This window comes from Drosophila rhopaloa, unplaced genomic scaffold (assembly GCF_018152115.1).
Source record: "Drosophila rhopaloa isolate 14029-0021.01 unplaced genomic scaffold, ASM1815211v1 contig_2, whole genome shotgun sequence".
NCBI lineage: Eukaryota > Metazoa > Arthropoda > Insecta > Diptera > Drosophilidae > Drosophila > Drosophila rhopaloa.
In genome coordinates, this window is record NW_025335083.1 from 12,761,549 (window position 1) to 12,789,449 (window position 27,901).

General features: G+C 38.1%; 3 protein-coding genes across 5 annotated transcripts; 2 read left to right on the plus strand and 1 right to left on the minus strand.

The window, feature by feature from the left end:
* Positions 1 to 24,907, plus strand: LOC108038415 (dorsal-related immunity factor Dif). Of its 3 annotated transcripts, XM_044459528.1 has the most exons (7): positions 5,455 to 5,944; positions 14,943 to 14,993; positions 18,291 to 18,926; positions 19,293 to 19,675; positions 20,407 to 20,482; positions 22,866 to 22,973; positions 23,890 to 24,907. In XM_044459528.1, exons 2-7 carry the CDS (start codon positions 14,963 to 14,965, stop codon positions 24,618 to 24,620), a joined length of 1,965 nt encoding a protein of 654 aa, XP_044315463.1. In that variant the 5' UTR covers positions 5,455 to 5,944; positions 14,943 to 14,962; the 3' UTR covers positions 24,621 to 24,907. The 3 variants fall into 3 exon arrangements, with proteins under 3 accessions (XP_044315462.1, XP_044315463.1, XP_044315461.1); XM_044459527.1 differs by lacking the exons at positions 5,455 to 5,944; positions 23,890 to 24,907 and adding an exon at positions 1 to 312 and having other exon boundaries at positions 20,407 to 22,981; XM_044459526.1 differs by lacking the exon at positions 23,890 to 24,907 and having other exon boundaries at positions 20,407 to 22,981.
* On the minus strand, positions 24,634 to 27,824 carry LOC108038416 (putative E3 ubiquitin-protein ligase UBR7). The gene is made up of 2 exons (XM_017115199.2): positions 26,880 to 27,824; positions 24,634 to 25,355 (listed from the first exon to the last, which is right to left on the minus strand). Exons 1-2 carry the CDS (start codon positions 27,697 to 27,699, stop codon positions 24,979 to 24,981), a joined length of 1,197 nt encoding a protein of 398 aa, XP_016970688.2. The 5' UTR covers positions 27,700 to 27,824; the 3' UTR covers positions 24,634 to 24,978.
* Positions 25,378 to 26,518, plus strand: LOC108038417 (radial spoke head protein 9 homolog). The gene is made up of 2 exons (XM_017115200.2): positions 25,378 to 25,917; positions 25,979 to 26,518. The coding sequence occupies exons 1-2, from the start codon at positions 25,570 to 25,572 to the stop codon at positions 26,474 to 26,476; spliced, it is 846 nt and encodes a 281-aa protein (XP_016970689.1). The 5' UTR covers positions 25,378 to 25,569; the 3' UTR covers positions 26,477 to 26,518.
* Positions 27,825 to 27,901: the final 77 nt, after the last annotated feature.

The following is a 27,901-nucleotide window of genomic DNA, read 5'->3' on the forward strand; positions in this document are numbered from 1 at the left end:
GCGGCTTCATTAACGGTTCGTCGCTGCTGGCAAACGGTTCTTCGCCTCCTCAAAAAATCCACCTGAAAAATAATTTTAAAAAAGTTACGATTTCGAAAAAGTTAATTCAAATAAATATTGAAATATGCTCATAAAACTTAAGATTAATAAATAGCCCAAATTAATACATAAAGTGTTTCTGTGTTTTCCTGTGAGAGTGGTTGTGATTACGAAAATTTCCAAACTAACATAAAAATTCGAAAATTCAAACTAAATATCGAAAATCAAACAAAGCAAATTGAATTATTGCCACGGCTGGAAATTCTGATTTAGGTGAGTTCAGCCTATAAATAATCTTGTGCTGTTCGATTACAAAATTCCGATTTGTTTATAAATAATTAAGAATGTATTTCGCCTAAGCCAGAACATCAATGAAATTGGGTTTCTCCCAGCCGACCCATTAAAGCCCGAACAGGTCTTTGGGGATCTTACTCATTCTCTGATCTCTGTTCCCAGGTGCTTACGTCTTGGGGAAAATGTTACTTAATTACAAAAATTAAATCATCACTCAGTGATTTATAAAATCTACGTCATTTTCTGGTGACCTGTTTCGCGGTTAAGACTGCAGTCCAATTAAGTCCAATAAAAAGATACTGACGTGTTAACTGGAATCAAGTTGATCAAAACGGCGCGCGCCTCCCTTTCCGAGAATTCATACTTGCTATTACTTAGAAATGTGCTTAGAACTGTTATATTCCTGGAAAGTAATTGCATTATTAGGGGTAAAAAGTGCCACCTTCCAGTTGCAGTTTGACGTTTAAATCCAAGTAATAATATTTCTTACGGAGAAAAAATGTTCAAATGTAAATCGTTGTTGTGTAATAATACAGTTACAATTTTTGCAGTGAACAAATTATGTTATAATCAGTCATAACTTGTAAGGTTAAAAAGAAAAAAATTCGCCTTAACTTAATATTAAAACCAATTAACTTTATTAAAAAACGGATTTGTGGTGTTATAAGGGAAACTAAATTGTGTATTATGTATGTATTTTTTGTTAGGAAAAAAGTACATACATTGTTAAACTTCTACAAAAATTTTAGAATTGATACATTTTTAAATTAAAAAAGATTTAATTATATTATTTGTTGTTCTCTGTTTTTCTATTAAACAATTAAAATATATTTGAATTATACCTTAAGTTTACAAAGATAGAAGAAATAACATTAAAACATACATTTTGATTGTAAGTGTTTTCCTATGTTTTTGTTGTTATAAACGGAATTTTATCTTTTACACACTACAATTTTTTAAAGTCCCAAAATTCACACTCTCATTTAAAAAAAAATCAATTTGACAAACTGTCTTGTTTTGAAAGATTAGCTCCGTCATTTGTTAAACAAACGTTTACCGCCATTAACCTGACCTTTGAACTATAAATGCTCATTCCTCGAAACTATGAAATAACATTTTCAGTTGAGAATTCAGTTCCAGTTTCAGTTCCAGTGAGAAATACCAATAAGTTCTAATCCCCACTCCTCCCACTTACTTCTCTTTCTTTACAAATCGCTGAGACATTAATTAATTAAAAGTGGTTTCCTATCAATGTTGTTGTTTTTCTGTGGCTGAGACTTGCCAATGTTGTTTTTTTTGTTTTGTAAAAGGCTAAAGAAAACAATACGGCCGAGTATCTCCATTTGTATCTGAATTACCTTAGCTTGTGAAATGATAGAGCCAGTGTCTCCAAGAGTTGGAATCAGACAACCTTGATATGGTCACAAAAAAGAAGCATACACTGAGAAAATACATCTAAAATTACATATTTTTTGAGTATTTAATCAAATTTAATACACATTTGAGAATTTTCAATTTTGAAAACATGTTAATATCTTGTTATAAACTTTATTTTAACATCAGTCATTTTAGATATTCGAGTTTAGAAATATAAATAAAGGTAACTGATGCCGATTTGATCCCTATTATTTTGACAGTGTAAAAAATGCAACAGCAACCACAGCCTCTTCACCGGCAACAAAAACTCCGCATTGCATGCGGAACTCCTGCAGTTACCAATTATGTAATTCGGCGAAGCAAAGTGACTGGGAACTGGAATGGCAACAATACCACTAAGTTCCCGAAATTTCCCCGCTCTGCGGAGTTGATGATCAATATTAAGCTCTCTCCGCGTTTTGCTCTCAGCAGATTTCCGCATGGGCAAACACCAAATCACATACGTTATAAGGCCCCAATTGAAAGTGATTGTGTGCGAGGGTTACAATTGTGTTTGGACGCAGAAATTACGTATACGTATATGTGTGAGGTGGTGATTCATCCGCGATTCGGGGAATCCAAAAGCCAAACAAGTGCCGCAAAACCAAAAACCAAGACAAGGCAGACAGACAGGTTTTTATTTCACCTTTACGTTTTCTTTTTGTATGTCACGCCAAAGTTTTGCCAGACCGAAGAGTATTTTCTTAACTCTCGAATAAGTTTATCAATATGAATACTTATTAAAACAAAAATGGAACCACACTAAAAAAATGTTTTCTTGCTCAAAATTTAAAATAAAATATAAACATTTTGGAATTGATTATTATTCTGTTTTTAAATCTGGTTTTATATCATTTTTTCAATGATCAAACGAAAATACCTCTTATCATAAAAATTTGATATCAAATGTTCTCATTCGGTAAGCGTGCCGAAAAGAAATAATAATAGCAAATATAACATTTTATATCGCGTTATTCCTTATATGGAAGTCCCAAAAATACTTTATCAGAATTCCTTATCAGAAAAACTCAGACTCTCTCTTTTTATGTTGTTTTGATGTTGAGCTTTGAGCTGTGACGTTTTGTTTATGATTTCGACGTTATAATTATTTACTGCTTGCTAATTTGGATACATTCATCTCCCCACGGGCCAATTAGAGTACACTTGTTTGGCAGAGGGAATCTTGAATTCGACGCAGTAAGTTCAGTCAGTTTTAATACTTCTTCTTTATCATGTGTCATGTTTTTGCTGCTGGGCAAACATCTCGAGTCCGTTGGTAATTTTGCTGCTCGTGTTATTGATACGATCCCCCTCCATTCGCTTCCTTTCCTTATCACCATTATTCTTTGGCCGACTGTCTTGAATGTTAATGCTCCGCGCGCTTGTTTATCTGCCTCTTTTGAGGGCGGCGGCGACCTTTTGGTTTGAATCTATTATTGCATGAATTATATTTTCACAGAAAAAAACAATTTTTTAATTATGTTTTTAATAAGTACTTTCAAAACTCTGATTAACGTTAATGAAAGTTTGAAATAATTGTTTTGTTTTCATTTGGTTTCCTTTCAAATGTTAAAAAGCACAATGTTCTTCTCCTTATTGAAAATCATTTTCAAGTTTATTGAATAGTATTATTATATTGAAATTGCTATTAAAAATACTTTAAAATAATAATATGTTTTTCTTCTTATTGAAATTAATGTGCGCGTTTATTGCATGTTAATTCATTGTGCAGAAATTTTAGTGTGCCTTTTTTTGTAGTATTTTTTCAAAGTGCAGAAATGTTGGCCTTAAACTGGCGCTGACTGAAGAGGAGCAATAAAAGCGGCAGCAACAACAAGTGGTTGCTCAACTATGCGCTCCACTGTTACGCCACCCCCAGCTCCCCGCCCCTCCCTCCGATTTCTTTGGGGCTTGGCTTCGTTTGTCTGCAGTCTCTCTTTCTCTTTTTCTCTGCTTCACTGTCCCGCTTCAGCGTGTGACCTTGAAGCACACATGTGCCAGAATTGCAGGGGGTCTCGTTTGGGTGGAGAAGGGGATCGGGATTATTCGCTGTGTCTTTGACTTCTTCTTTTTTTTCTCTTCTTAACAAGCTTAATAAAGAGTTCGAGATTTACGTGACGTGTGCTCTGTTTTGGAGTCGCTTCTACGTCATGGGTTATTTACCATGTATTGAATATTGAGTATGTGGACGATCGCCATTGAATCATTTCATATTCTTTGTCCAGTGGAGCATTAGAAAAACGGCATTGTCATCTTAGAAAAACAAATTTTATCTCTTTTATATTTTTTGGAATTAAGTAAGGCATTTAAGAGTTTATTTCTTTTGAATTCAAATATTTACTATCAGCTTTGATCAACCTGGTGAAGTTATAAATAATATACTATTTATTAAGGGAATATTAAGCCATTTAAAAATTATAAATAAAATAGTTTCTGTTGCTCTTGGACTATATAAGCCCCATATTTATTGCAAGTCATCAGGTATTCTAAATTTTGTTGTTATCCCATATAGACGTAAATCATGGCCGGTAAATTGGCTCACAAAATGCATTTGGGGTCCAGACCTACCCACGCGGCATGGAAACTTTGTTTTTAGTTCAGAATTCTGTGGGCCAACAGAAATAAATTTTACTATTTTCATTCAAGCGAAACAATAATGAAATATTTCTGCCCGATTGGCAATGCTAACTGAAAATATTTTCCCTCTATGCCTTTGCGCTGCACTTGTGTTTATTTAAATGACTAAAATCTGTCGATGGAACAGAAGCCAAAAATTGAGTTAATAACTCAGTTTGACCTTAGACGTTAGCGGATCTTTTTTTCTGTCTTCTTGGGGAATTTTGCTTGCGCGAATTAGCAACGTTATACGGATTTTATAATTTACTTTAGCCGAGGGTCGAGCTAGTTTCAGGTCTGTCAATTCCTGGGAAAATCAATAAAAGCATTCAGCTGTCATACCTATATTTAATAAATAGACCTATTGTTATGCAAATGTCGAATATCGAATATGTGTTTTTCATAGCCTAGAATTCAACAATGAATCATTTTTAGTCCTCATCTGTTCTTATCTTTTGTGAATCTCTTTGATGTTGACTTGTCTGAAATCATGTTCATTCTTAAAATATTTAAAGTCTTCTTAGTATTTTTAACGCTACTTTAATGAGAAAAGAGTTCATCTGAAATAACATTTCTAAATTTTTATGGTATATCCGAACCATTTATATCAATAAATTTTCATTCCGTGCAAAAAATTCACATTTTTTTGAAAGGAATCAATGTTTATTTATGGCCGAAAATCGAAATTGGAACACCTGCAGAGCGTTATAAAAATCTCAACACTTTTCCAAATCCACTTAAAAATCTATAACAGTTTTTTGCGCCCGGTTACGTCATACAAACGTACTCGAAAAAGAATTGAAAAAAGAAAACAAACGGTGGAATACACAAAACGGAAACAACAATAAATAAATGAAAAGTGAAGCACGGCTGAAACCGAAAACAAAATTGGGAGCCACCCGCGATCGTCATATCGGCGATAGTTCATGTTTATCAAGCATACGTATCAAGCATACGTATCAAGTATACGTACCGAGTGCAGGCGATCGCAAAGAGCGTAGAGTTGAGAGCAGAGCCCAAACAACCGAAGCTCTCTTGCAGTCGATTGTGAGCCGTACCGCTCAGTTTCAATCTGAACTTGCCCGCCGACGGACGCGATCGAACCTCCAACTTAGGCACATATATGTACATATAATATAACGTATATTGTGCAAGTCGCACGCGACTATATAGATGCCAGTGTGTTGGTTAATTATACATAACTACAAAGTGAACTACAGATGTGTGTATAAATCAATGTCCGCTCTTAACAGGCGGCTGCAGTGCCAATAACAAATTAAAATAAAATATACTAGTATACCTAAGCAACTACGGCGTTTGCTGGGGCAACTTTTGTTTTTGTATTCCATTTTTTCACCATTTTTGGCGCGCCTTTTGTGAGTGAACCGCGCGCGCGATAAGTCAGACAAACAAACAAACAAAAAAACAAGAGAATCATAAAAAACAAATTTAATCAATTACACGTGCCGACAAAACAAAGAGATAATTTGATTATTGTCTCGACAAGTGCATTCGGATCAAAACACAAAATTCAATCATAAAGTAAAAGATTTTTTTGCAGCTTACCATTCCTTAAAAGGTTAGAATTAATAAATTTGCTAAAAACAAAATCAGCTTTTTTATGGCGCAGTTTGAAAAGTCCCTCTGCCTATTAGTCGTCGTTAGAAACGTAGATACAGACAGCTTCCCGTATCAACTTCGATTGCAATGACACTGCAAGAAATCGACAAACAAACAGCTCATTACAATTCATAAATTATAATACCAGATACATAAATAAATAAACTTTTTTGATGCGGGCAATTAATTATCTAAATGCCACGTGTAATGAAAATTGTATTTATAAATATTAAATTAAAAGATAGAAAACTTGCATGTTGAGCTAGATTGTGCTGTATGTATAAGCTAGTACTTTGTTGATAAAATCTTTACAAATACTGTCTTATAATTATTTTACTGGTTTATGTGTTTTAAATGGATTATTTCATAATATTGCTGTTTAAATTGGAATTTTGTATAATTCATTACTTTTTATTATTTTGACTTCCTGTTGTTTTATAAACTTAAACTTCTTAAATGACACGCAAACTGAACATTTTTAAAAACTGATAATAAAAAAGTATATAATACATATAAATAAATAAATTGCAGTAAGGTCTACATATATTAATGATCATAGTTATGTACAATAAATGAGAATATAATTTATGAGTAGCTCAATTTGAAGAAAATTCTTAGAAAAACAATTAAATCAAAATAAAATATAATATAGTTGATTCTTAGATAATATTTTGTTGATTAATAAACTATTTTTGCTAGTGTAGTCAAAGTATTCCAGTTCAACAGAAGTGTAATATATGCTAATAAATCTCCCAACAATGAAGGAGGTTGACTGAGATTTACAAAACACAAGTATAATACTTAGTTGGTATTTAATAGTAAAGCAAGTGTTGTTTTCCTGTTTGATTGCCGATTGCGAAAATCAATTTACATACTGGTTCAGATTTCGTAGCTCTTTGTGCATAGCATATGCCGGAACTGCTCCCTAGAGTAGACATTTCCTCTTAAATGTAATAATCCAAAGAAATATAAGCTTAATAAATCTTATCTCAAAAAAGTTTTGCTGATTGCCTTGAGATGTGTAATATACATTATATATCTACAAGTGAACATTTTGAGCTTATGGACGATAAGTATTACGGGCAAACGAAATTGAGTAAAAATGTTTAGTATTTAATGTTTGGCTACATTATCTTTCATTTCTTATCACCAATGGAGATCGGTTCAAGGGGAAAATATTTACTTAGCAACAGGATCCACAACGACCAAGATTTCAATATGCGAAATAAACCTCGCCAAATGCAAATATTTATATTAACGAAATGTAAATATGTTTACAAGTGAAATCGGCGTGGAAAAAAGTTTATAAAAATGTGCTGCGGCATCTGGAAGATTTCGTTTATTTCATTTGTAATCAAAGGAATATACAACCTGAACGGGCAACTGGAACTGCAATCGAAAGACACGAAATGCCGTAAAGTCTTAAAGACTTTTGCCATATCCGCACGCACACAGCCGGACGGTCGGGTGGTCAGGCAGTTGGATCCCATAAAAATAGAACGAAATGGAACAGTCATGGTCAAAACTTACTTAAATATCGATTTATCTGTGCCCAGCCAGAAGCTATCTAACTTGTATTCCCCGGGCATGAACTGGGCGATGAACCGATGGCCCAAAGGCAGCGGAATTGTTTTCGGTAATTGTTGAAAGCAAAACACAAACAAAATCCACACTTTTCACACCTTTCGGTCAATGTGTGTGGGTTTGCTTACATACAATATGAAGTCACAGCCATGCATATAGCTATAACTTTGCCATTTGTATTAAGCAGACTTGTTTCCGATTGAAAGTTATTGCAAATTAAATGGCAACGGCAGCAGGAAGGTCGCAGGTTTAAACACTTGTGCATTGATCAAAGGGTGCGGCTTTTGAAATTATATTCTGAAAGAATAGGTCATTTTTAAATTAGAAATTAGAGCTGTCGAAGGATTTTGATTCTACCTAGGTTAGCAGGAAAGACATTGAACTTTTATAATTAAATCTTTATTAAATTAAACAGTAATAATTCCATACAAGTAAACCAAAATCAAAGGGTTCAATTGATTGGCTAGAAAAGGTTTGGTTTATCTCACATATAATACAATATAATATTATTATTTCTTACTCTTAAAACAATACATACATTAATACAAATATTTACCAAAAAATAATAAACATAAAAAAACATTTAAAAAATTCAAATCAAAAGATTGCTTTAATAATTAAAAGCTTACTTTGAAAAATAATGCAATCAACTGATAAAGCTGCAACTGTAATCAGCAAGTGAAAATCCCCGGTCGATTTTATATTTTACGAGTCTGTGTGATAACCTCTCGCAAGAATTAATATGTACTCTAATTTCTAATTTTTGTTTGCTTTTTCCGCATGAACAAAAACCAAGCGAACTTTACATTGATCTGTCATTCACATTTACACCCCCACTCTAAGACCAAGTTTCACAAACATTTCAAACCACCCCGTGCAATTTTCACAAACAATGGAAAAGCAGAATCCCATTACGCATACGCCATGTTGTACTGAATCTAAATTGATTGAATACGCCATGTTGTACTGAATCTAAATTGATTGAATCGTGAAAAGTTTTATAGCAAAATAATTAAATGCTGCGGTTTCTACCAATTTTCGGTCATCGCGTGTCGGTCGTTTTTCTTGGCTGAAATCGAATGTGTGTGCGAGCGTTTTGTCTTGGCCATTAGAATGGAAATTGTTCCAACGCTTGGCTAAATGAGGTCTGGTGCGGTTCACTGTGGTGTGGTGTGATTCGACATTCTGGGAATGCTTTGGGTTGCTAAAGCATTATTTACTTGACTGCAAAAATGGTTCCTTTGATTTGCTTGAAATACCATGAAAATCGATTGGCTGTACTTTAACTTTTGGCTGCTGAAATGAATGACGAGCGAGGCCCAGCCAAATGTAACTGTATTAATTACTTTTTAATTAGTTTAGTACACTAACAGTACTCAGGTGCCACGGCACACCAAACCAACACAATATTTGGCAAAGTGGCAACAATTTGAACGACTTTTTATTGTCGCCATTATAAAAAATGAACACAGCGTTTAAGTATATTTCGTGTTTATGGTTTTTGGTCTCTTGTGTCACTCACTCAGGTTATCGCAAAGTTTACTTCTAGTCACATTTAAACCACATCACTTAGTTGCAATGTCGATTATAATTAGCTTGGTAGCTCCTGTTGGGATTACCCATTGTAGAAAATCTTATCCAAATCGCCTAAGCCACTGAGGCCACGTGCCTTTATTTGAGCAGCTCGCACTGTACAAATAAAATAACAATTCTTGGCACGAAAATGTTGCAGCAATCACAAAATTTCATTATACTTGAGTTTTGAATAACGAAAAAATAAAAGATGATTAAATTATGAGCGGAACAGGAAATAGCCAATATGATTTATTTTCGAGAAATAGCAGAGTTGCCTAAAACTATCATGCATAAAATGGTAGACTTATATTCTGTTAAACAACTTCAATATATAGAAATTAAATATACCCTTAAATTAAATTATTTAGTATTCGTTGTATACTTGCAAACTTTCTAGTTTCTAATTCGAGTTGTTTTCCAACTCGGGATCAACTATTAAATCAATGAGTTTTACAAAATATTTTGACACCTGAGTAAGTGCAATATAAATAGTATACCCCAACAATATTTTGTTTGTGTTAGCAACTAATTCAATCGATTGTGACCTCAGCAAACTTTGGATCGAGGAGTAAACAAACATTAGTTATTTATATATGCAGTGCATATAGAGAGCCAAATGGATTTCCTGCAAATGACAGCGGGGGCATGGCTCGGTGAAGGACACAGTCGAAGAACTAGAGGAAAATCATAATTTTCAACGCCTATTGATTTTCCGGGGCAGAGTTTCACATCGCCTGAGACGAATTATTTTTCACTTTTGGCGACAGGCGGAATTCGTTGAGAAAAACTTTTTATTTGAATTTAATTTTTGTGCAGATAGGCAACTGGCAGGATTCAGGAAACTGGCAGGACCAGGCACGCACACATGTCAGCTTAAGCACTTGAGGTGCCAAATGGGAAAATGTGGGGATGGATTGGGGCCAGTTGTCTGTGTTTGATGTACAAATTTTTGTGTGTGCGACTGGGTGTGATTAGGCCATCAGTGGGTGTATGTGTGTATGAGCTTCTAGCCGTTCCATCTCATCATATTCTGCCATCATTCCCCCACCGCATCCCATTCCATTATTTTCTTCTATTTAGCTGTGTGTTTATTTTCGGTTCAGAACGCGATTTTCCAATCGATTGGGCCCGTGACAAGGTTCCAGCTACTGAAATATGTATGTTAGTCACACGGCCATCATTACTCTTGAATATAGAGACGATTCAGGACCCTAGCCTAGCGTAATTCAAAACCCACATCTTCATTGCTAATGCCGTCTATTTTTGACAATATTTAATTAACATTTTTCTTTTACCTTACTCACATTTTATTCTGCCAGCGACATCCTTTTCCGTTTGCTTTATTTACGCATCAATTTGTAGCTCTGATTTATGTCGCCAGAATTTTTAAAACCCTCCTTCAACTCCGCCCAGCTTTCTCAAGCCTAAATGCGAATTAAATTGGTTCGAGGCGTTTTTTTTCTTCTGTTTTAGAGTTGGTAGCCCGGTCTGTCTTTAAGTATTATTCAGCTTAAGTTATGCCGGATTCGAGGAGCTCCGGCAGAGAAAACAACTTGGGGCTAGACAAGAAAAATGGTGGGGGAAAGTCCTGAAGAAGTGGAGGGACTATGGAGATGAACCAAGCAATTACGCGCTTTAGAAAGCTCTTTGCGTTTGGGGCACTTAATGAAATCTACAAAATTAAACCACAGAGCCATGGAAAATGCGAATAGAATATTGATACGAGTTGAACCGAAATGCTTTTATTTCCTGAAGTTAAATTAAAATTACAATGAATCCGAAAAATATTTAAATATTTGAATTTCTACACAAAAAATAAGTTTTCTTCTAATATTATTTCTTTTGTTACATTTTCTTCAGTGGTTTTATGCTTTCTAAAACGAAACCATTTTCATTCTAATTCCATTTCTATAAAAACAAAAATGGTAACCAAAGAGGGATTAAAAAAAGTTCTCATTCAAAAGTTTCCATTAGATTAAGACAAAAATAATTTTCACTCAGACAGCAAACCGCTTTTCACCAACATTTCGTAAAAGGGCTAATTGACATTCTTAAAATTCTATATTTGTATATTTTGCTTGGGATTTAAGTCAATTAGCGTCTCCATTAGACTGATGTGCTATTTTAAGAACATTTTGCCCTTAGGACACTAATGACTGTCAGGATTAAAGAGTGGAAAGGCTTAAGCAAATGTATTCATTTTCATTTTGACTTATTTAAATGTATTTTAAAAGGTCTATGTATGTATAAAATATTTAAAAGCATATTTTCCTTTAAGAAAATGGTTAACGAAGTTGCTTGGCAACTGAGATAGTTAGGTAGCTTTATTTATTTTTTGTGTGTGTCACACTTGAGTTGCTTTATTATTTATGCCCATGAGCAGGACAATCGATACGGTTCAACTTTTTGCTACCCCCTTGCATAAAAATTTAAACGTTGCCGCAGTAATGACCGCTTTCACCCCTCCGCCAGGATATCCTTAATGCCCGTCCTGTTGCTTAATGTGTGTGTGGGTGTGTGTAATTCTGTGTGTAAGAGAGATTAGCGGGTTAAGGGAAAGCGATGCTGCTGTCAGAGACAGTTAAGCCGCAGCTAGCGGCACCAACTTAAAAGTTTCCTGATGTCATTGGGCCCCATGTCGACTCCTACACTTCAAAAAAAATGATGTGATTTCTAAAAAAACATATTTATACCCGTTACTCGTAGAGTAAAAGGGTATATTGTATTCGTGCAAAAGTATGTAACAGCTAGAAGGAAGCGTTTCCGACCCTATAAAGTATATATATTCTTGATCAGGGTCACTAGCCGAGTCGATATAGCCATGTCCGTCTGTCCGTCTGTCTGTTCGTCTGTCCGTCTGTCTGTCTGTCTGTCTGTCCGTATGAACGCTGAGATCTCGGAAACTATAAAAGCTAGAAGATTGGCATTTTGCATGCAGATTCTATGAGTTCCTACGCAGCGCAAGTTTGTTTCAAAAAGGTGCCACGCCCCCTTTAACGCCCACAATCGCATATATACGATTTTAAAAATTTAAATATTTCGGAAAAGTAAAAATGCAGTTTTATTGTGTTTATCAATACCTATCGAAATGTAGAAGAAAATTTTCAAATCGGACCATTCGTTAAAAAGTTATGCGTGATCAAAGTTTCTATCTCCATCTCCCTCGCACTCCCTTTACCTGAGTAACGGGTATCTGATAGTCGGGGACCCGACTATAGCGTTCTCACTTGTTTTTAATTACGCAAAAACAATGGTTAGTGTCAACATTTTTTATGGCTCTTAGGATTTAAAAAAATCGTAATCATATACAGCAGTATAAAAAGAACATAATAAATATTAAATGCGAGAAACTATTCATTGTTTAAATAATGATTGGCTTATAAAAGGAAATGTTATTTGATTTAAGAAAACTTGAACTTCTAAGTTTTGCCAAGCCAATAAAAAAAAAAGTACTTTAAAATTTGTTAATTTCTTTTAAATGTTTTGAAAGTGTTAGTATGAAGAAAGGAACATATTTATTTGCTGATTAATGTACTAAATGTTTCGTTATGCAAGTGTTTTTTTCGGTGGCCATTGCTGCGAGCAAATCGACCCACATTTACTTATTACACAGTTCAGATGTTCGACACACGTGGAGGGGGGTTGGTCGTTTCGGGTGGGGAGGAGCGTTTAAAAAAGTGGGTTCCGGGGGTGTAGAGGGGTAGCCCCATAAAGCGTCATGCGGTTCGTAAACAAAACCGTAGGATCTGTCTTCACTAGGTCAGTGTGAGTTTAAGCAAGTGGTGTGAATTGCAAAAGAACCAAAACAAAAAAAAAATACAATAACAGGAACAACAACAGCAAATCCAATGGCGGACAAATTGTTTTTGCAAGGCTATAAATGTAAACAAAATTAACATATGCAAATTTTTCAAGCCCCCACGTGTGTGAGAATGTCTCTGAATAAGCGATTATATTCGTGCGTGCACAGCAACAAAAAAAATCACTGATTTGACATTGCAAATAATAATAATAAAAGTTACAATATTAAATTTTTTCATAACACTTTTTATTAATATATATCTAATGCTCTTTTTAAAACTTGCATATATTTTACATACATGAACTGAAAAGGTTAATTATAAATTATTATCAAATTTGAATTTAAAAAACAGTCCTTGTATTTTTTATAGTAATGCAACGTTAATAACTGACAATATGTATGCTCAAACAAAATCCTTTAGCCCTTGTGATTAAAATATCGTTCGAATTTGGTTGAATAAAAATAACTAAGAACCACTTAATATATTTTTCTGTGCAGTGTTTGTGAGTTTAACGCCAACGTTTGGCATTTAGACAAATGGGCTTTCTGAAGCCAAGACTTTCTGCTAGATTTTATCTCTCAGTGCTCGAGAGTGTGTGTGTGCTCTCCTTTTGTTGAAAAGTTGAGTTATGTGCAGAAAATGCAAAATACTTTCGGCATATGCTGACTGCAGTTGCGGAAAAGAGAGGAAAATTGAGAAAATGTGGCACAAGGAGTGACTTGTTTGGCCTTTTTATGGCTACGACTATTAAATACACATTACCCAGACATTGTTATTATCCCTTACAAGCGACTAACAATGATAACCTTGATCGATTTGGCAGTAGCCGGTATTTGAATACTTATATAACGAATAAAGGAAGAAGACTGACGCAAAGGAAATCGTTAAGTAAAGCCATATGTTTGAATTTTTTATAAGGGTAAAGCAGATAAATAAAGACAATGTGTTTAACAAGGACTCTGAGCTTACATGGACTATACAAATATTTACAGCAATTTATCATTTTAAAATGCTATTACATGGATTTGTATTATAATTTATTCTGTGTAAAACGAATACTGATAAAAATTGTACAAACATAAGAAGAGAAATTAGAGAACTTACAATAATTCTTATTAATTATAGTTTTTTATCAATTACTTAATTTTTTTAAAATTTGATTTATTTGTCCATGGAATTAAAGAACAAAATTGCTTAGGTAGAAACAGAGACATGTACTTAACACCTACTTAGTTCTGTAAATTGCTGATAAGGAAGGTGTATACCCATTGATAACCCTATCACAAAAATGGCATTCAATGAATGGTTGAGAGATTCCCCAGAAACACTAAACCGCAACGGACTTCCTAATCAGTATTATTTTGGGAAACAAAAAATCACATAGATTGGAAATGGGGTTTTCTACTTTGTAAATCAGATCATGATCGGATTCCTATTATCCCCCCGTACTTTGGGCTCTTGTGAAATAATTGGGAGTTTACCAACCTCAATAAACTTTAAGTTAGTACTTATTAGTGCAAGTGGAAGGAACGGAACTTAGATTAGGTACCTAATCTTAATAGCGTCACAACTGTATTTTTCCCATTTTAATGGATTGAAATTAATTCAAGTGATCATAGAGATAATTAAAAATAATAATTATAAGCCATATATGTCTATATATTGATTTATTTATTTGTATATATGTCAGTAATTAGGCACTTTTAAATACCTATTATATTTTTAATCAAACAATGAAAATCTAGTCCGTGTACCCTTGAATGTTGCTGTAATTACGGATGTGCTAAGTTTTTATTTTAAAATTGTATAAGACAGTTTATATTTTTACTGCTTATAAAAAATTCAAAAACATTGGTGATTGAGTACGTCAAGTTGTTAAAATCCATCAATATAATTTACAAAAAAATGAACAAGCTAAAAAACATTAATGTATCATTGTCTACATTAGCTATATATGAAAAGTTTTTGACGATCTATCATTGCTTTTATTTCCAGGCAATCAACTGTGTAATCCAATGACTGAGGAGGAGGATTTCGTCGCTTTACGTATGTATAAACAGCCATTAATTTATGGCACATACTAACCCCAATTAATATTAACATAGTCCAAAAACCAAAACCCCCCTTTAGTCCATGCCTTGATGAAAAAAGAGCTAGGGCTCGGGTAAATGAATAATCTGTGGGCATAAGTCAATCGACAATGCGCTTAATTAGGCCAGGCACAGAGCATCAGATTTGTGGGGAATTTTTAGTGGCTAATTGAACATTGTTATTGCTCTTGCCACGAGCTATAGACGTTGGTGTTGCTGTTGCCATCCGAACAAAACGCCAGCAGCAACAACAAATGTCGGAGAAAAGTGGCATAATAAGTCTGGCAAATTGCTGCGCATCTTTTTGACGTCAGAACTCGTCATTGCATAGTCGACATCTGGCAATAACAAAGTTCAAATGAAATTGAAGGAGGAAGCCGTCACCCTTTTGCAAAAAACAATGGCAACCTAATGCCTTCAATATATGCATAATAGTTGGTGCGTATCTGATGGATACAAAAGTATTGACACACACGAACTTTACCATTTTCATTTTACTGGGTAATTTATGTAATATTGGATAGGTGAATTTCATTTTTTGTGAAATTATTCAGGTGGGAGTTACAACCAATGTTGTCACTTTAAGTAAATGTGAATATTTATACTATTCATAAATAGTTTTTATACCCTTGCAGAGGGTATTATAATTTTGGTCAAAAGTGTGCAACGCAGTGAAGGAGACATCTCCGACCCTATAAAGTATATATATTCTTGATCAGGATCACCTCCTGAGTTGATATAGCCATGTCCGTCTGTCCGTCTGTCCGTCTGTCTGTCCGTCTGTCTGTTTCTACGCGAACTAGTCTCTCAGTTTTAAAGATATCGAATTGAAACTTTGCACACACCCTTCTTTCCTTTGCACGCAGTATATAAGTCGGAACGGCCGGGATCGGCCGACTATATCCTATAGCTGCCATATAACTGATTGATCGGAAATGCCATAACTTTGGTGTTTGTAAAGTTGGGAAGTTGGGATTTTCAATGGGTTTTATATTTGGCCAATTAATCCGACCTACCAAATTTCATAAGGATCGGCCGACTATATCCTATAGCTGCTATATAACTGATTGATCGGAAATGCCATAACTTTGGTGTTTGTAAAGTTGGGAAGTTGGGACTCTCTATGGGTATTATATTTGGCCAATCAATCCGACATACCAAATTTCATAAGGATCGGCCGGCTATATCCTATAGCTGCTATATAACTGATTGATCGGAAATGCCATAACTTTGGTGTTTGTAAAGTTGGGAAGTTGGGATTTTCAATGGGTTTTATATTTAGCCAATTAATCCGACCTACCAAATTTCATAAGGATCGGCCGACTATATCCTATAGCTGCTATATAACTGATTGATCGGAAATGCCATAACTTTGGTGTTTGTAAAGTTGGGAAGTTGGGATTTTCTATGGGTTTTATATTTGGCCAATTAATCCGACCTACCAAATTTCATAAGGATCGGCCGACTATATTCTATAGCTGCCATATACATAACTGAACGATTGAAAATGCCATAACTTTGGTGTTTTTAAAGTTAGGAAGTTGGTATTTTTTATGAGTATTAAGAATGCATCATATGAATAATTTTGGGGAATATAATTTGCAGAATATTCTGCAAGGGTATTTCAACTTCGGCTCCGCCCGAAGTTAGCTTTCCTTTCTTGTTTTTTTGTATCCTTAGTAGATCTTTTAAATATATTAAATGAAATATTAAACAAGAAAGGAAAGCTAACTTCGGGCGGAGCCGAAGTTGATATACCCTTGCAGAATACTCTGTAAATTATATTCTCCAAAATTATTCATATGATGCATTCTTAATACTCATAAAAAATCCGAACTTCCTAACTTTACAAACACCAAAGTTATGGCATTTCCGATCAATCAGTTATATGGCAGCTATAGGATATAGTCGGCCGATCCTTACGAAATTTGGTAGGTCGGATTGATTGGCCAAATATAAAACCCATAGAAAATCCCAACTTCCTAACTTAACAAACACTAAAGTTATGGCATTTCCGATCAATCAGTTATATAGCAGCTATAGGATATAGTCGGCCGATCCTTATGAAATTTGCTACGTCGGATTGATTGGCCAAATATAAAACCCATAGAAAGTCCCAACTTCCTAACTTAACAAACAGCAGAGTTATGGCATTTCCGATCAATCAGTTATATAGCAGCTATAGGATATAGTCGGCCGATCCTTATGAAATTTGGTACGTCGGATTGATTGGCCAAATATAAAACCCATAGAAAGTCCCAACTTCCTAACTTAACAAACAGCAGAGTTATGGCATTTCCGATCAATCAGTTATATGGCAGCTATAGGATATAGTCGGCCGATCCCGGCCGTTCCGACTTATATACTGCGTGCAAAGGAAAGAAGGGTGTGTGCAAAGTTTCAACTCGATAGCTTTAAAACTGAGAGACTAGTTTGCGTAGAAACAGACAGACGGACAGACGGACAGACGGACAGACGGACATGGCTATATCAACTCAGGAGGTGATCCTGATCAAGAATATATATACTTTATAGGGTCGGAGATGTCTCCTTCACTGCGTTGCACACTTTTGACCAAAATTATAATACCCTCTGCAAGGGTATAAAAATAAAACCTATAGAAAATCTCAACTTCCTAGCTTTACAAACACCAAAGTTATGGCATTTCCGATCGTTCAGTTATATGACAGCTATAGGATATAGTCGTCCGATCCCGGCCGTTCCGACTTATATACTGCGTGCAAAGGAAAGAAGGGTGTGTGCAAAGTTTCAATTCGATATCTTTAAAACTGAGAGACTAGTTCGCGTAGAAACAGACAGACGGACAGACAGACGGACAGACGGACAGACGGACATGGCTATATCAACTCAGGAGGTGATCCTGATCAAGAATATATATACTTTATAGGGTCGGAGATGTCTCCTTCACTGCGTTGCACACTTTTGACCAAAATTATAATACCCTCTGCAAGGGTATAATAAAACTTGTGATAATTGCAATAGCGCGATCTCCTGTAATATCTTTAATTTATAAAATGAGCCTTTACCTTTAGATATTAAATACTTGTTATTTTCACAAGCCTGTCAGTTTAGCTACTTCCATAACTGTCAGAGGAAATGTGTACGCATGGGTACTCCATTTAATCTTCGATGGTATTTTTAGCTTCCTTTCCTAGTTTCCTTCCATAACCTAAGCTAAATTGTTTCTGGCACTCTGACTTATTGATTTTTGTGAAATACTTACATTCCCCAGAGGAAATTATCAATGCCAGCATGGAGTTGAACGGTGGCGCCACCGGAGGAGGCAGAGTGGGCGGAGCTGGAGGTGGGGGCGCGGTCGGTGGCGCGGTCGGTGGCGCAGTCGGTGGCGGGCAACAGCACATATTATCGCAGTCGACTTCTTTGCCGGTAATGCCGTCGCACCTGCCACTCCACCTGCAGAACCAAAGCCAAACCAAGAACCTGAATCCGAATCAGCCGAGGCCAAGTGCCAAGACTGAACCCCACTTGCGTATCGTGGAGGAGCCGACGAACAATATAATCCGCTTTCGCTACAAGTGCGAGGGTCGCACCGCCGGCTCGATTCCGGGCATGAACTCCAGTCCGGAAAATGGCAAGACCTTCCCCACCGTCGAGGTGTGTAACTATGACGGGCCCGTCACCATCGTGGTGTCCTGCGTGACCAGCGAGAAGCCCTATCGCCAGCATCCCCACTGGCTGGTCAGCAAGGAGGAGGCGGATGCCTGCAAGTCGGGCTATTACCGCAAGCATCTGAAGCCCGGGGAGCGACGGCTGGTGCTCCAGAAAGTGGGCATCCAGTGCGCCAAGAAGCTGGAGATGCGCGACTCCCTGGTGGAGCGGGAACGGAAGAACATCGATCCCTTTGGCGGTGAGTCCTGCTAAAAAAAAAAATAATAATTATTACAAAAACATCTTTTAGTTCAACAAATAGTTTTTGTAAATTACATTTTTCCAGATTTCATTATTTTAGTCCGATTGTGAGTTTGCAATTGTGGGTCTCCGCAAGAACTATTTATTTTTTTTATATTCAAAATATTTTATTTGATTTCTCTCCATAAAAACAATTCCAAACCAATTTCAACTTAATTGCAAGTAATTCATTTGGAAAAGTGAAAACCCCAATGGAAATATTCATATTTGAATTCTATGACCTCTAATTTTCTGAGTCTTTATAGGGTTTTAAATTGTCTGAGTGTATAATCAAATCCTATACTTTGTATAATTTTTTGTTCAGCCAAATTCGATCACAAGGATCAGGTCGACAAGATCAATCGGTATGAGTTGCGCCTCTGCTACCAGGCCCTCTTCAAAGTGGGCGAAACCTGGATGGCCTTTGAACCCATCGTATCCTCCCCGATTTACGGCAAGAGCAACGAGCTGACCATCACCCGGCTGTGCAGCTGCTCCGCCCAGGTGACCGGCGGCAATGAGATCATGATGCTGTGCGAGAAGATCGCCAAGGACGACATCGAGGTGCGGTTCTACGAGACGGACAGGGACGGACGGGAGACGTGGTTCGCCAACGCCGAGTTCCAGCCCACGGACGTATTCAAGCAGATGGCCATCACCTTCAAGACTCCGCGCTACAAGAACACCGAAATCACGCATAGTGTCAATGTGAGTGGCAGCCTGAAGTTTTGTTTACCCTCTCTTATATGATAAATAATTATAAAACAGGAAGTTGGCCCAAAGCTAAAAATAAATTTTAACATTTTATATATATTTTTATGGCTTATCTGTATTATTCAGTTCAAGCTTGACTAAAATGGCATGTCGAGTGGCAATTTAAAGCCGGCAAATAGTAACAGCGTACATATATCATATATATATGACGGAAGTTTCATAGTACTTTATTTATACAAATGCTTATTTTTAGAACTGTTAGCGTATCAAAATATATGTTAGACATGTCAAGTAAGAATTAGATAAAGAAATTAGGACCTTTACTATTTTAAAATATAAATATGAAAATTGATATTGCACCATATGTTAGAAACGCTTTTTACTTTGATATAAGGTTTTGTCAAACTTTTTAAGTCCATCACAGACAGGAGAAAATATATTTTGGAAATGTATTCACTCTTTTAATTTCGATCAATTTAATATAACCATAGTTTTTTGTACTTAAATAATGTCAATAAGCAAAAAAGGGATATTAAAAGTATTTAAATAAAACAGTAGGAAATCTTTTAATACGAAAAGTTATAACTCTTTTGTTTTCGATGGCTAAAAGGTATCCAAAGTTTATTGTTAACTCAGAATTGTTAACAATGAACTAAGAGGAAATGTTTAAGATACAATTTTAAATGTGTTTATTGATAGTAACCCTTATTGTTCGTTCCTTTCAGGTGGAGCTGAAGCTGGTGCGACCCTCAGATGGAGCGACGAGTGCCCCGCTGCCGTTCGAGTTCTACCCGAATCCAGGTACGGTATCCTTTGCCCGGCTGCAGCGAAGGCTGAAGCGCCGTCAGGAGCTGGACGTGTTCCAGCAGATCCTTTCTCTCGACAGCGAAACCACGGCCACGAAATACTCGTGCCCACCGATGGAATTGGAGGAGGACAACAATACGGTTTCGTCCGACGATCAGCAGAGTTCCGGAACTCTTAATGAATTTGAGATAGCGGTGAAGAAGATGCAGATGCGTCAACGGGGTGAATCACACGAAATGGATGGTGGCACCGTCACTGAGTACACGGATAACGATAACGAACCGGACATGGAAATTGAGCTGGAGGTGCCGCAACTGTTGCCCCAACTGGCGGACGACTGCACCCAGACGTCCACGCCCATGGATGAGATCCTGCAGCATCCGCAGCTGCAATCGCGACCTCTAACCAATGTGGACAAAATCACCGAGTGGATGAAGAGCAGCGAGTTTGAGCGAACGGATAGCCTGACGGTTGAGAATGGGGATACCCAATCCCTATCGAATAGCACGGCCCAAACAGCCTTTACCAATGTCAGCAGTTTGACTGCCAATACGACCATAACGAACCAGTTGGAGGAGGAGGCCCACGCACATTTGGCCAATGGTTCTCGCAGGGATACCCTCGAGAATCCCGCCGTGAAAGAGCTGCCGGATAACGAAAAGGAACCGGAAATGGCCTCAGCCAGTGCCCAGGCCTCCGTGGACTTGGATGAGAACTTCGATGAGACGGCCACGTATACGAGCCTGCAGATAGCTTTCAATAATCCCATCAAAATAGGGTTACCCAAAGAGAACAAACAGGGTGTCCAGATTTATCCACCCACAAATCCGTTTGGTCAGTTAGATGATGCCGAGCTGGTGGTTCTAACGAATCCGCCAGCTCCGCGTATAAAAGTAAATGCTGTCCAAACACCAGCCACGCCCCCCCATTCACCGCCCCTGCCGCTGCCACCACGAACTCCTTCACCCGTTTCGGACCAAAGATTACCTCCCTTGCCACCGAAACCGCATCGAAACTCCCAGGACTTGAGCATTGTCAGTGATTCGATCTCTGTTAGCCGCTCGAGAAATGGCAGTCTTAGTTCCAATAGAACCACACCATCGCCAATCATTATAATGCGGACCCCCGATCAAAGTCCCACCAAAAGGCAACCCACGCCAAGTGGTTCGCCCAAGAAGCGTCAGGGATTCTTCTCGAGATTCTTCTCGCGCCGAAAGAGCAGGGCGGACGATGAGGAATCCCTCACACCGGGTGGCAGTCCGAATAAACAGTTAACTGGTGGATCCAAGGCCACCACACCCACTGGCAGTCGGGAGCCCAGTGTGGCGCACTTTTCTCTAGGGGATCCCAATCGCAGCTCCACGCGGTCCATGCAACCGCTGGGAAAAGGCGAGGGTAGAAACGGCAAGCCAGTCGGTCGAAGTTCAAGTAGTGTGTCAGGAAAAAGACCCGCCCACCTGGATGCGGATGTGATTCACATACCGCTGAAAGGAGGCGATAGCGAGAACAGTTTGCTCCGGCCGGAGAGCTACTCGAATGCCAGCACCCTTAGTTATGGACGACCGCTGGATAGGAAGACCCTGAGCACTCTGCAGCTGGCGGATATTCCGATAAGTGATGGCAACATGGAGTTGATAGCCATTGCCGACAGGCAGAGCATCAAGAATCTGTGCGAGGGAGCCTACGGTGTGGTGCTGGATCCCAGTGTGGATCTCTCCGAGGCAGAGCATTTTGCGCTGTACACCAGTAAAAGTCCGGAGCCACCGTTTGGCGGGGAGTTCGGCGAAGGTGGGGCAGCAGGTGGAGCGGCAACGGGCGGCGTGGATGCAACGGATTTCCTCAGTGCGGATGAAATAGCTCGGCGGCTGGCGGAGGCCAATGGCTTGGAGTAGGGATGGGGGAGATGAAATTGTTACGTGTAACTGATTTGATTGTGAAAAAGTTATTTTTACTAATTTAAAAACATTTATCTATGAAAACGAATAGCCGCCATAATACAGGGTATCACAAAGGTTTCCTTTTAAAAACGAAAATGTATTTATCAAAACAAAGGAGTCGGAATCTCCAATTTTTTAAAGATGAATGATTAATGAGGCCTATTGCTTCATACAAAGATACCATTTATTTTCCAATAATATCTTTTTTAAACGTTTCACAATCAAAATCAAATCAGTTATCCGAAACCTTAGCATTAGTTAGTCCAAAACACAACTGCACACCTACAAAAATATCTTTTCTAGTCGTCTTCTCTTTCAGTATTAATTTTAAATATGTCATAATGCTTACAAAAACTTTCTAGATAAGAATACTCTGAGTACACTCACCGAAATCGAATATAAGCATTTCTAATCACCCAAAAATCCGAATATCTTTGTAGAACTCCTCTCAAAGCACAATCGTCTGGAGACCCAAAAAGCGGTTGAAAGCCTAAAGCGCAGTCTCATGAACACCGATTTCTATCCATCCAAGCAGGTCAAAACGTCCAGTAAGTTCTTGAGAATATGCCGCATTTATTACTGGTGCTGGGTTCTTTTATACAAGCATTACATCTATGTAGTTCCTAGACACACACATCTATCATACAAAAAAACACAAACTCATTTAGCGATTGTCATTTTGAGTAGCTAAAATTGTTGGTGAAAATTCACTATATATAGTACAGGATTTAATACCATGTGGACCAATGGATAATATTGTTGTCCGACCCGGAATTGTTGGAAAATGTTAAACTGTAGTCGAAAAATATTTGGTTTTTTTAGGCCGTTCGAATTGAAAATATTTGTTATACGCACTATTAATGTAACATAAATTTGATTAATAAAGGTTTTTGGTAAAAGTCGTTAAACTTAACTATTTTTAAAATTGATTAAATTTTTTGCAAAATATTTTTAAAATCTCTTGCCTTATTAGAAAACAATTAATAATAAAATATTACAAAAAAAAATTAAATTTTAAATAAGTTTTTTAAACATACTTTTGTCCGCTACAAATATTTTATTTTAAAATAGAAAGGCCGTTGTCACATTTACAGCCAGCGATTCAATATTAAAATGTTATTATTTTGAAAAAAAAAAATAAATAAACATAAAAGTTTTTAAGGCAAGTGTATTTAAAACGTCGGACCACCGCTGTTGTGTCTCCACTTCCTATTATTTTTGTCAAGTTTTCCCCAAGCTTCAGATTAGCCACCAAAGTTGGACTTCAAATAATGTAAGTTGATATTGCCTGCCTGCAGTCAAGTTGATGTTGTGGTTTGCTGTTGTCCTTTTTGAGTTTACGCAAATTGCTTAAGTTTTTCCTCAGTTTCGCCTCATTTATGTAAATGCTTTGTTGCGTTCATTAACCGTTTTTCCGTTGCTATTGGAAACATAAGTCTAATACTGTTGAATTCATTTTTCTAGGCCCCAATCCGGTGGTTCAAACTCCACTAATGTCGACCACAATACCGCAGGCACAGGTGTCGCCTGGTATGTCCATGATGTATCCTGGTGGAAGTCCTAACTTTGTGCAGAATATCAAAATAGAAAATGCATATATGGATGTGGATAGCCAGAGTAGCCATTGTGCATCAGTGGATTATAATTTTCCATCACCGCGGTCCACATGCAGTACAGTGGATAGCATTCCGCCGATGCTAAATGGGCAGAACAACAATCATCTATATCTGCCAGAGGCGTCAAACTTCCCCATTCATTGCCGCAGTCCAACGGGTCTTAGTGGTGGCTCCATAACTCCAATCAACAATAACAACAACATAATGATGAATAACAATAACAATGATTATTTGAGTCTCAAAATGAGTGCCATAAGCTTACCGCAGCAAGACAACTTGAACATTAAGCAGGGATTCCTACAAAACCAGCAGTTCCTGCCTCAGTCTCAGCCAGAGCAGCTACCGAATTGGGCCCAATCCCAGCCAGAACAGTCTCAGTACCCGCAGGAACATCAGCCGCAGCAACAACATCTGCAGCAGCAACATCAACAACAGCAACCACAGGCAGACGCACCCCTCCAGTCGTGGAGTGATCTTATATCCAGCACCATAATGGATCTGGCGCCCATTGACACCAACGAACTTATCCAGGGCATTGATGCAGAACTCAACAGTTTGGGATTGCAGACATTTAAATGAACAACAACTTTGCTAATTACTTATGTGTATATATTCATTAAATATACCAGAAATTAACCAATTAGAGCTATGTAAAAAGGTCTCAAGACAGGTTGTAACCATTTCGAGATTAGGTCCAACAGAAAGCCTGTCTTACATAACTCTAGTTCACCGCAGTGTACATAAATTTAACTAGATAGCATATAGAGGGAAATGCGAATCTCATTGCCCGATGCTGTGTTACGATTTTTCGTTAAAATGAATTCCAAATGATAATTGTTTATAATAAAATATTACTTAAGAATTTACATGGTGTATGTATGTTTGTTTTCATGGGGGGAATGTGGGTAATACTATAATAATTTAGAGAGCGAGTCGTTTAGCGACAGAAGTAGGGCTGACCAAGGTTTGCATTATTCTCATTGCGCATGCCGGCAAAGAAACGATTGATGTCCTCCTCGGTTACAACTTTCTTGCTAGCTGCGAATGCCTGCAGGTATTCCTTTAGCTTGTCCTTCATGCGGTTGTACTCGGTAATCGCATCGATTTGCTGTGTCCGGTCAATGGAGGCCAGTGCCCGAATACCTTGCTCATAGCTGGAATTCTCCTCCGCCCGCTTCATGCCGCGCTCCTCGTACGTCTTTGCCAAGTCCTCGGCGTCAAGCAGGAACTCCACGCCGAGTTCCTTGTAGAGCGTCAGGCATTCAGAGCACTGGCAAAGCGATTTGCGCCAATCATTAGTCCAGAAAGCGGCTCCTTAAAGAAGAAAGGGGTGAAATTGTTAAGTTGGTGCTAAATGTGGGTACTGCTAAAATTCGCCTAACTGTTTAAGATAATACTGTACTTAGCTTTAATAGGAATAGAAATTCCCGTAACTCACAGAGATAGTGTTGAGATTTCTTTCAAATACTTTCAACATTTAAGAACCCCCTTATTCAAACACTTCCCATTTAAATTGCTAATATTGACCATGAATCTAGAGTTCTTCAGCGAGGGCCTCGACTGCCTGATGTACTGCGGCATGAAGCTATCGCCGGAGCAGCGCATCTTGATCGAGAACTCGCTGATTGCATTGCAAAATGATAACCGTTTTTCGGGCATGTATCTGTGGGGTCGCATTACGGCCACCAAGAATGATTACTACATTGCCTTTGGCTACACAAGCGATTGTCTTAAGGATCGCAAGTATTTCTACAGTTTGGATCAGTTTCAGTGGCAGTTGTTGCCGTTTGTCCAGAGCCCCAAGATATTCCAGGCCACCATACTGGCAAGGGAGCCATTTATTGGGGATCCCAGCATGATGTCGTACGTGAAGCTGGTAAGGTGATAACATGTAGTATTAGGGATCTCACTGCATTTTCGGTATTCGCTGCCAACAGGATCCAACTTTTGACATTGTGGGCAACCAAGTGGCTGGCATCAGTCGTCCTGAAGTAGTTAAACTTAAGGAGGAGGAACGACTTGCAGCCATTGTGTTTATTATTACCGAGGAGTGTGCTATTTGCCCCCGCGGAGCTTTCTACAAGATGACCGATGGACGTGTGATACCTAACCAGATGTTTCGAGGCCTGAACGACTTGCAGATTGACAACCAATCCTATTACCAGCTTTATCGTCTGCCCCGCAATGATCTGAAACATAATTTGGCCAAGAGGAACGACTATAACTATGCTATTGACTTTCTGGACACCATTGACGGTGTTATACCGCTGGGTCAGTCTTTTGCTTTAAATATGCAGAGGAACGAGCGTTTGGTGATAATCAAGTCGTGTCTCTGGATGGGAATGACATTCTTTCACAAAATGAACTCCCATAAACATGGCTTCCTCTACTTGGGCGACGGCAAGAAGAACTTTGACTTGCTTTTCATGTATTAAGTTTACTTTTAAATAATAATTTCGGTTCATTCTTGAAGCATACATAAAATCTTTGACTATTGTTTAAGCCAACTGAAATAAACAAAAAAAATTAATTTACTGTTCTAATTACATGACTAAATTTTCACTATCTTCTTTTAAAGAACTTATCTACTTCTAGCCTTCTGTTAATTCTTATATTATCATCATTTAAACCTCAAGCTAATGGATTGTAGTCCTACATACCACAGTTAATTGCAAAAATTATTTGGCTTTGCAGGCTAAAGAAAATGTCTTATTAAAATAATTTATCAATGGTTTAGTACCAAAGTTTTAGTAAACTTATATCTAGGAAACAGGATTTAAGTAAAAGAGTTTGAAATACATTATTATAAATTATTGCTAATATATTTCATTTTCTCACCCTCATGCTCTTTGGTTGGCTTGGGACGAACGCAGTTCTCCAGCTTGGGACGCTTCTGGCTCGGCTCGCCCTCCTCTTCTGGAGATTCGCCCTCAGGAACATTCATAATATCGCTAATGCTGCGGTCCAACTCGTTCTTCAACTGGCTGTCGTCTGCCTGTTCCTCCCCCACTGGCTGCAGTGCCAGTCCAGTGTAGTCCTTTAGGAAGGGTTTGGCATCCATGCAGCCATCGCAGATCATCTCGCTGCAGGAATCCAGCCACTTCTCGCTGGCACCGGGTGCCGTCATGTGCGGCAAGTGGTACCAGTCCTCGCAGATGGCGCATTGCAGCATCACCTCCTCGACGGTGCGATCGGGATCGGGATAGGGGCGCTTGCACTTGCAGTACAGCCCTTGGAAATTCTGGTTATAGAGATTCTCTTCGTTCCGGGGTTGAACTCCCTCAACTTGTGGATTTAGGGAGCACTTGCCAAGTCGCTGGGTGGGGCAATCGCAGCGGAAATTCCGCTTGGTGTAGAGCTCCACCAGCTCGTGGTGCTCATGACAGCGATAGGAGCAGGCCAAGCAGATTCCTGCGGCCTTGGACAGATCCTCGCGAGCCTCGGGGCAGCAGGTGAGGCAGGAGTACAGGGCCTGCCGTCCAATCGGGCCCTTCGCATACGTGCAGGACTTCTCATCGGAGGCGCCCAGCACAGCGGCATATTCGTCGTCCAGTTCCTTTTCCTGCTCCAGGACATCCAGCATTGTAATAGTCGATTGCTCCAGCGGATTGGTCTCCTCGCCCTCGGGAACACCAGCTGCGGCATCAAACTCGCTCATTTTCACAATTTAAATAATAGAAACTAGCTTGGCTTCGTGTCAATTTCAAGAAAGTGGCGCAATGCGCAGTGTTTGGCGCGATTGGATGAAAATTGCAAATAATTCAACCACCAAAATTTAGAGATGTGCCAGAACAGCTTGCCTTTGCGATAGTTATCGATTGCAGTTCTGACAAACTCTTTCAGATAGCGGTTTCAAATTA

Bases quoted from the DNA above. Each gene is read 5' to 3' on its own strand.
- LOC108038415 (XM_044459527.1), top strand. From the start codon at position 14,963: ATGACTGAGGAGGAGGATTTCGTCGCTTTAC. The intron at 14,994-18,290 runs GTATGTATAAAC...TACATTCCCCAG, and splicing joins GGAGGATTTCGTCGCTTTAC to AGGAAATTATCAATGCCAGC. The intron at 19,676-20,406 runs GTGAGTGGCAGC...CGTTCCTTTCAG, and splicing joins AAATCACGCATAGTGTCAAT to GTGGAGCTGAAGCTGGTGCG.
- LOC108038417 (XM_017115200.2), top strand. From the start codon at position 25,570: ATGAATCTAGAGTTCTTCAGCGAGGGCCTCGACTGCCTGATGTACTGC. The intron at 25,918-25,978 runs GTAAGGTGATAA...CGCTGCCAACAG, and splicing joins TGATGTCGTACGTGAAGCTG to GATCCAACTTTTGACATTGT.
- LOC108038416 (XM_017115199.2), bottom strand. From the start codon at position 27,699: ATGAGCGAGTTTGATGCCGCAGCTGGTGTTCCCGAGGGCGAGGAGACC. The intron at 25,356-26,879 runs GTGAGAAAATGA...TTCTTCTTTAAG, and splicing joins GCCAACCAAAGAGCATGAGG to GAGCCGCTTTCTGGACTAAT.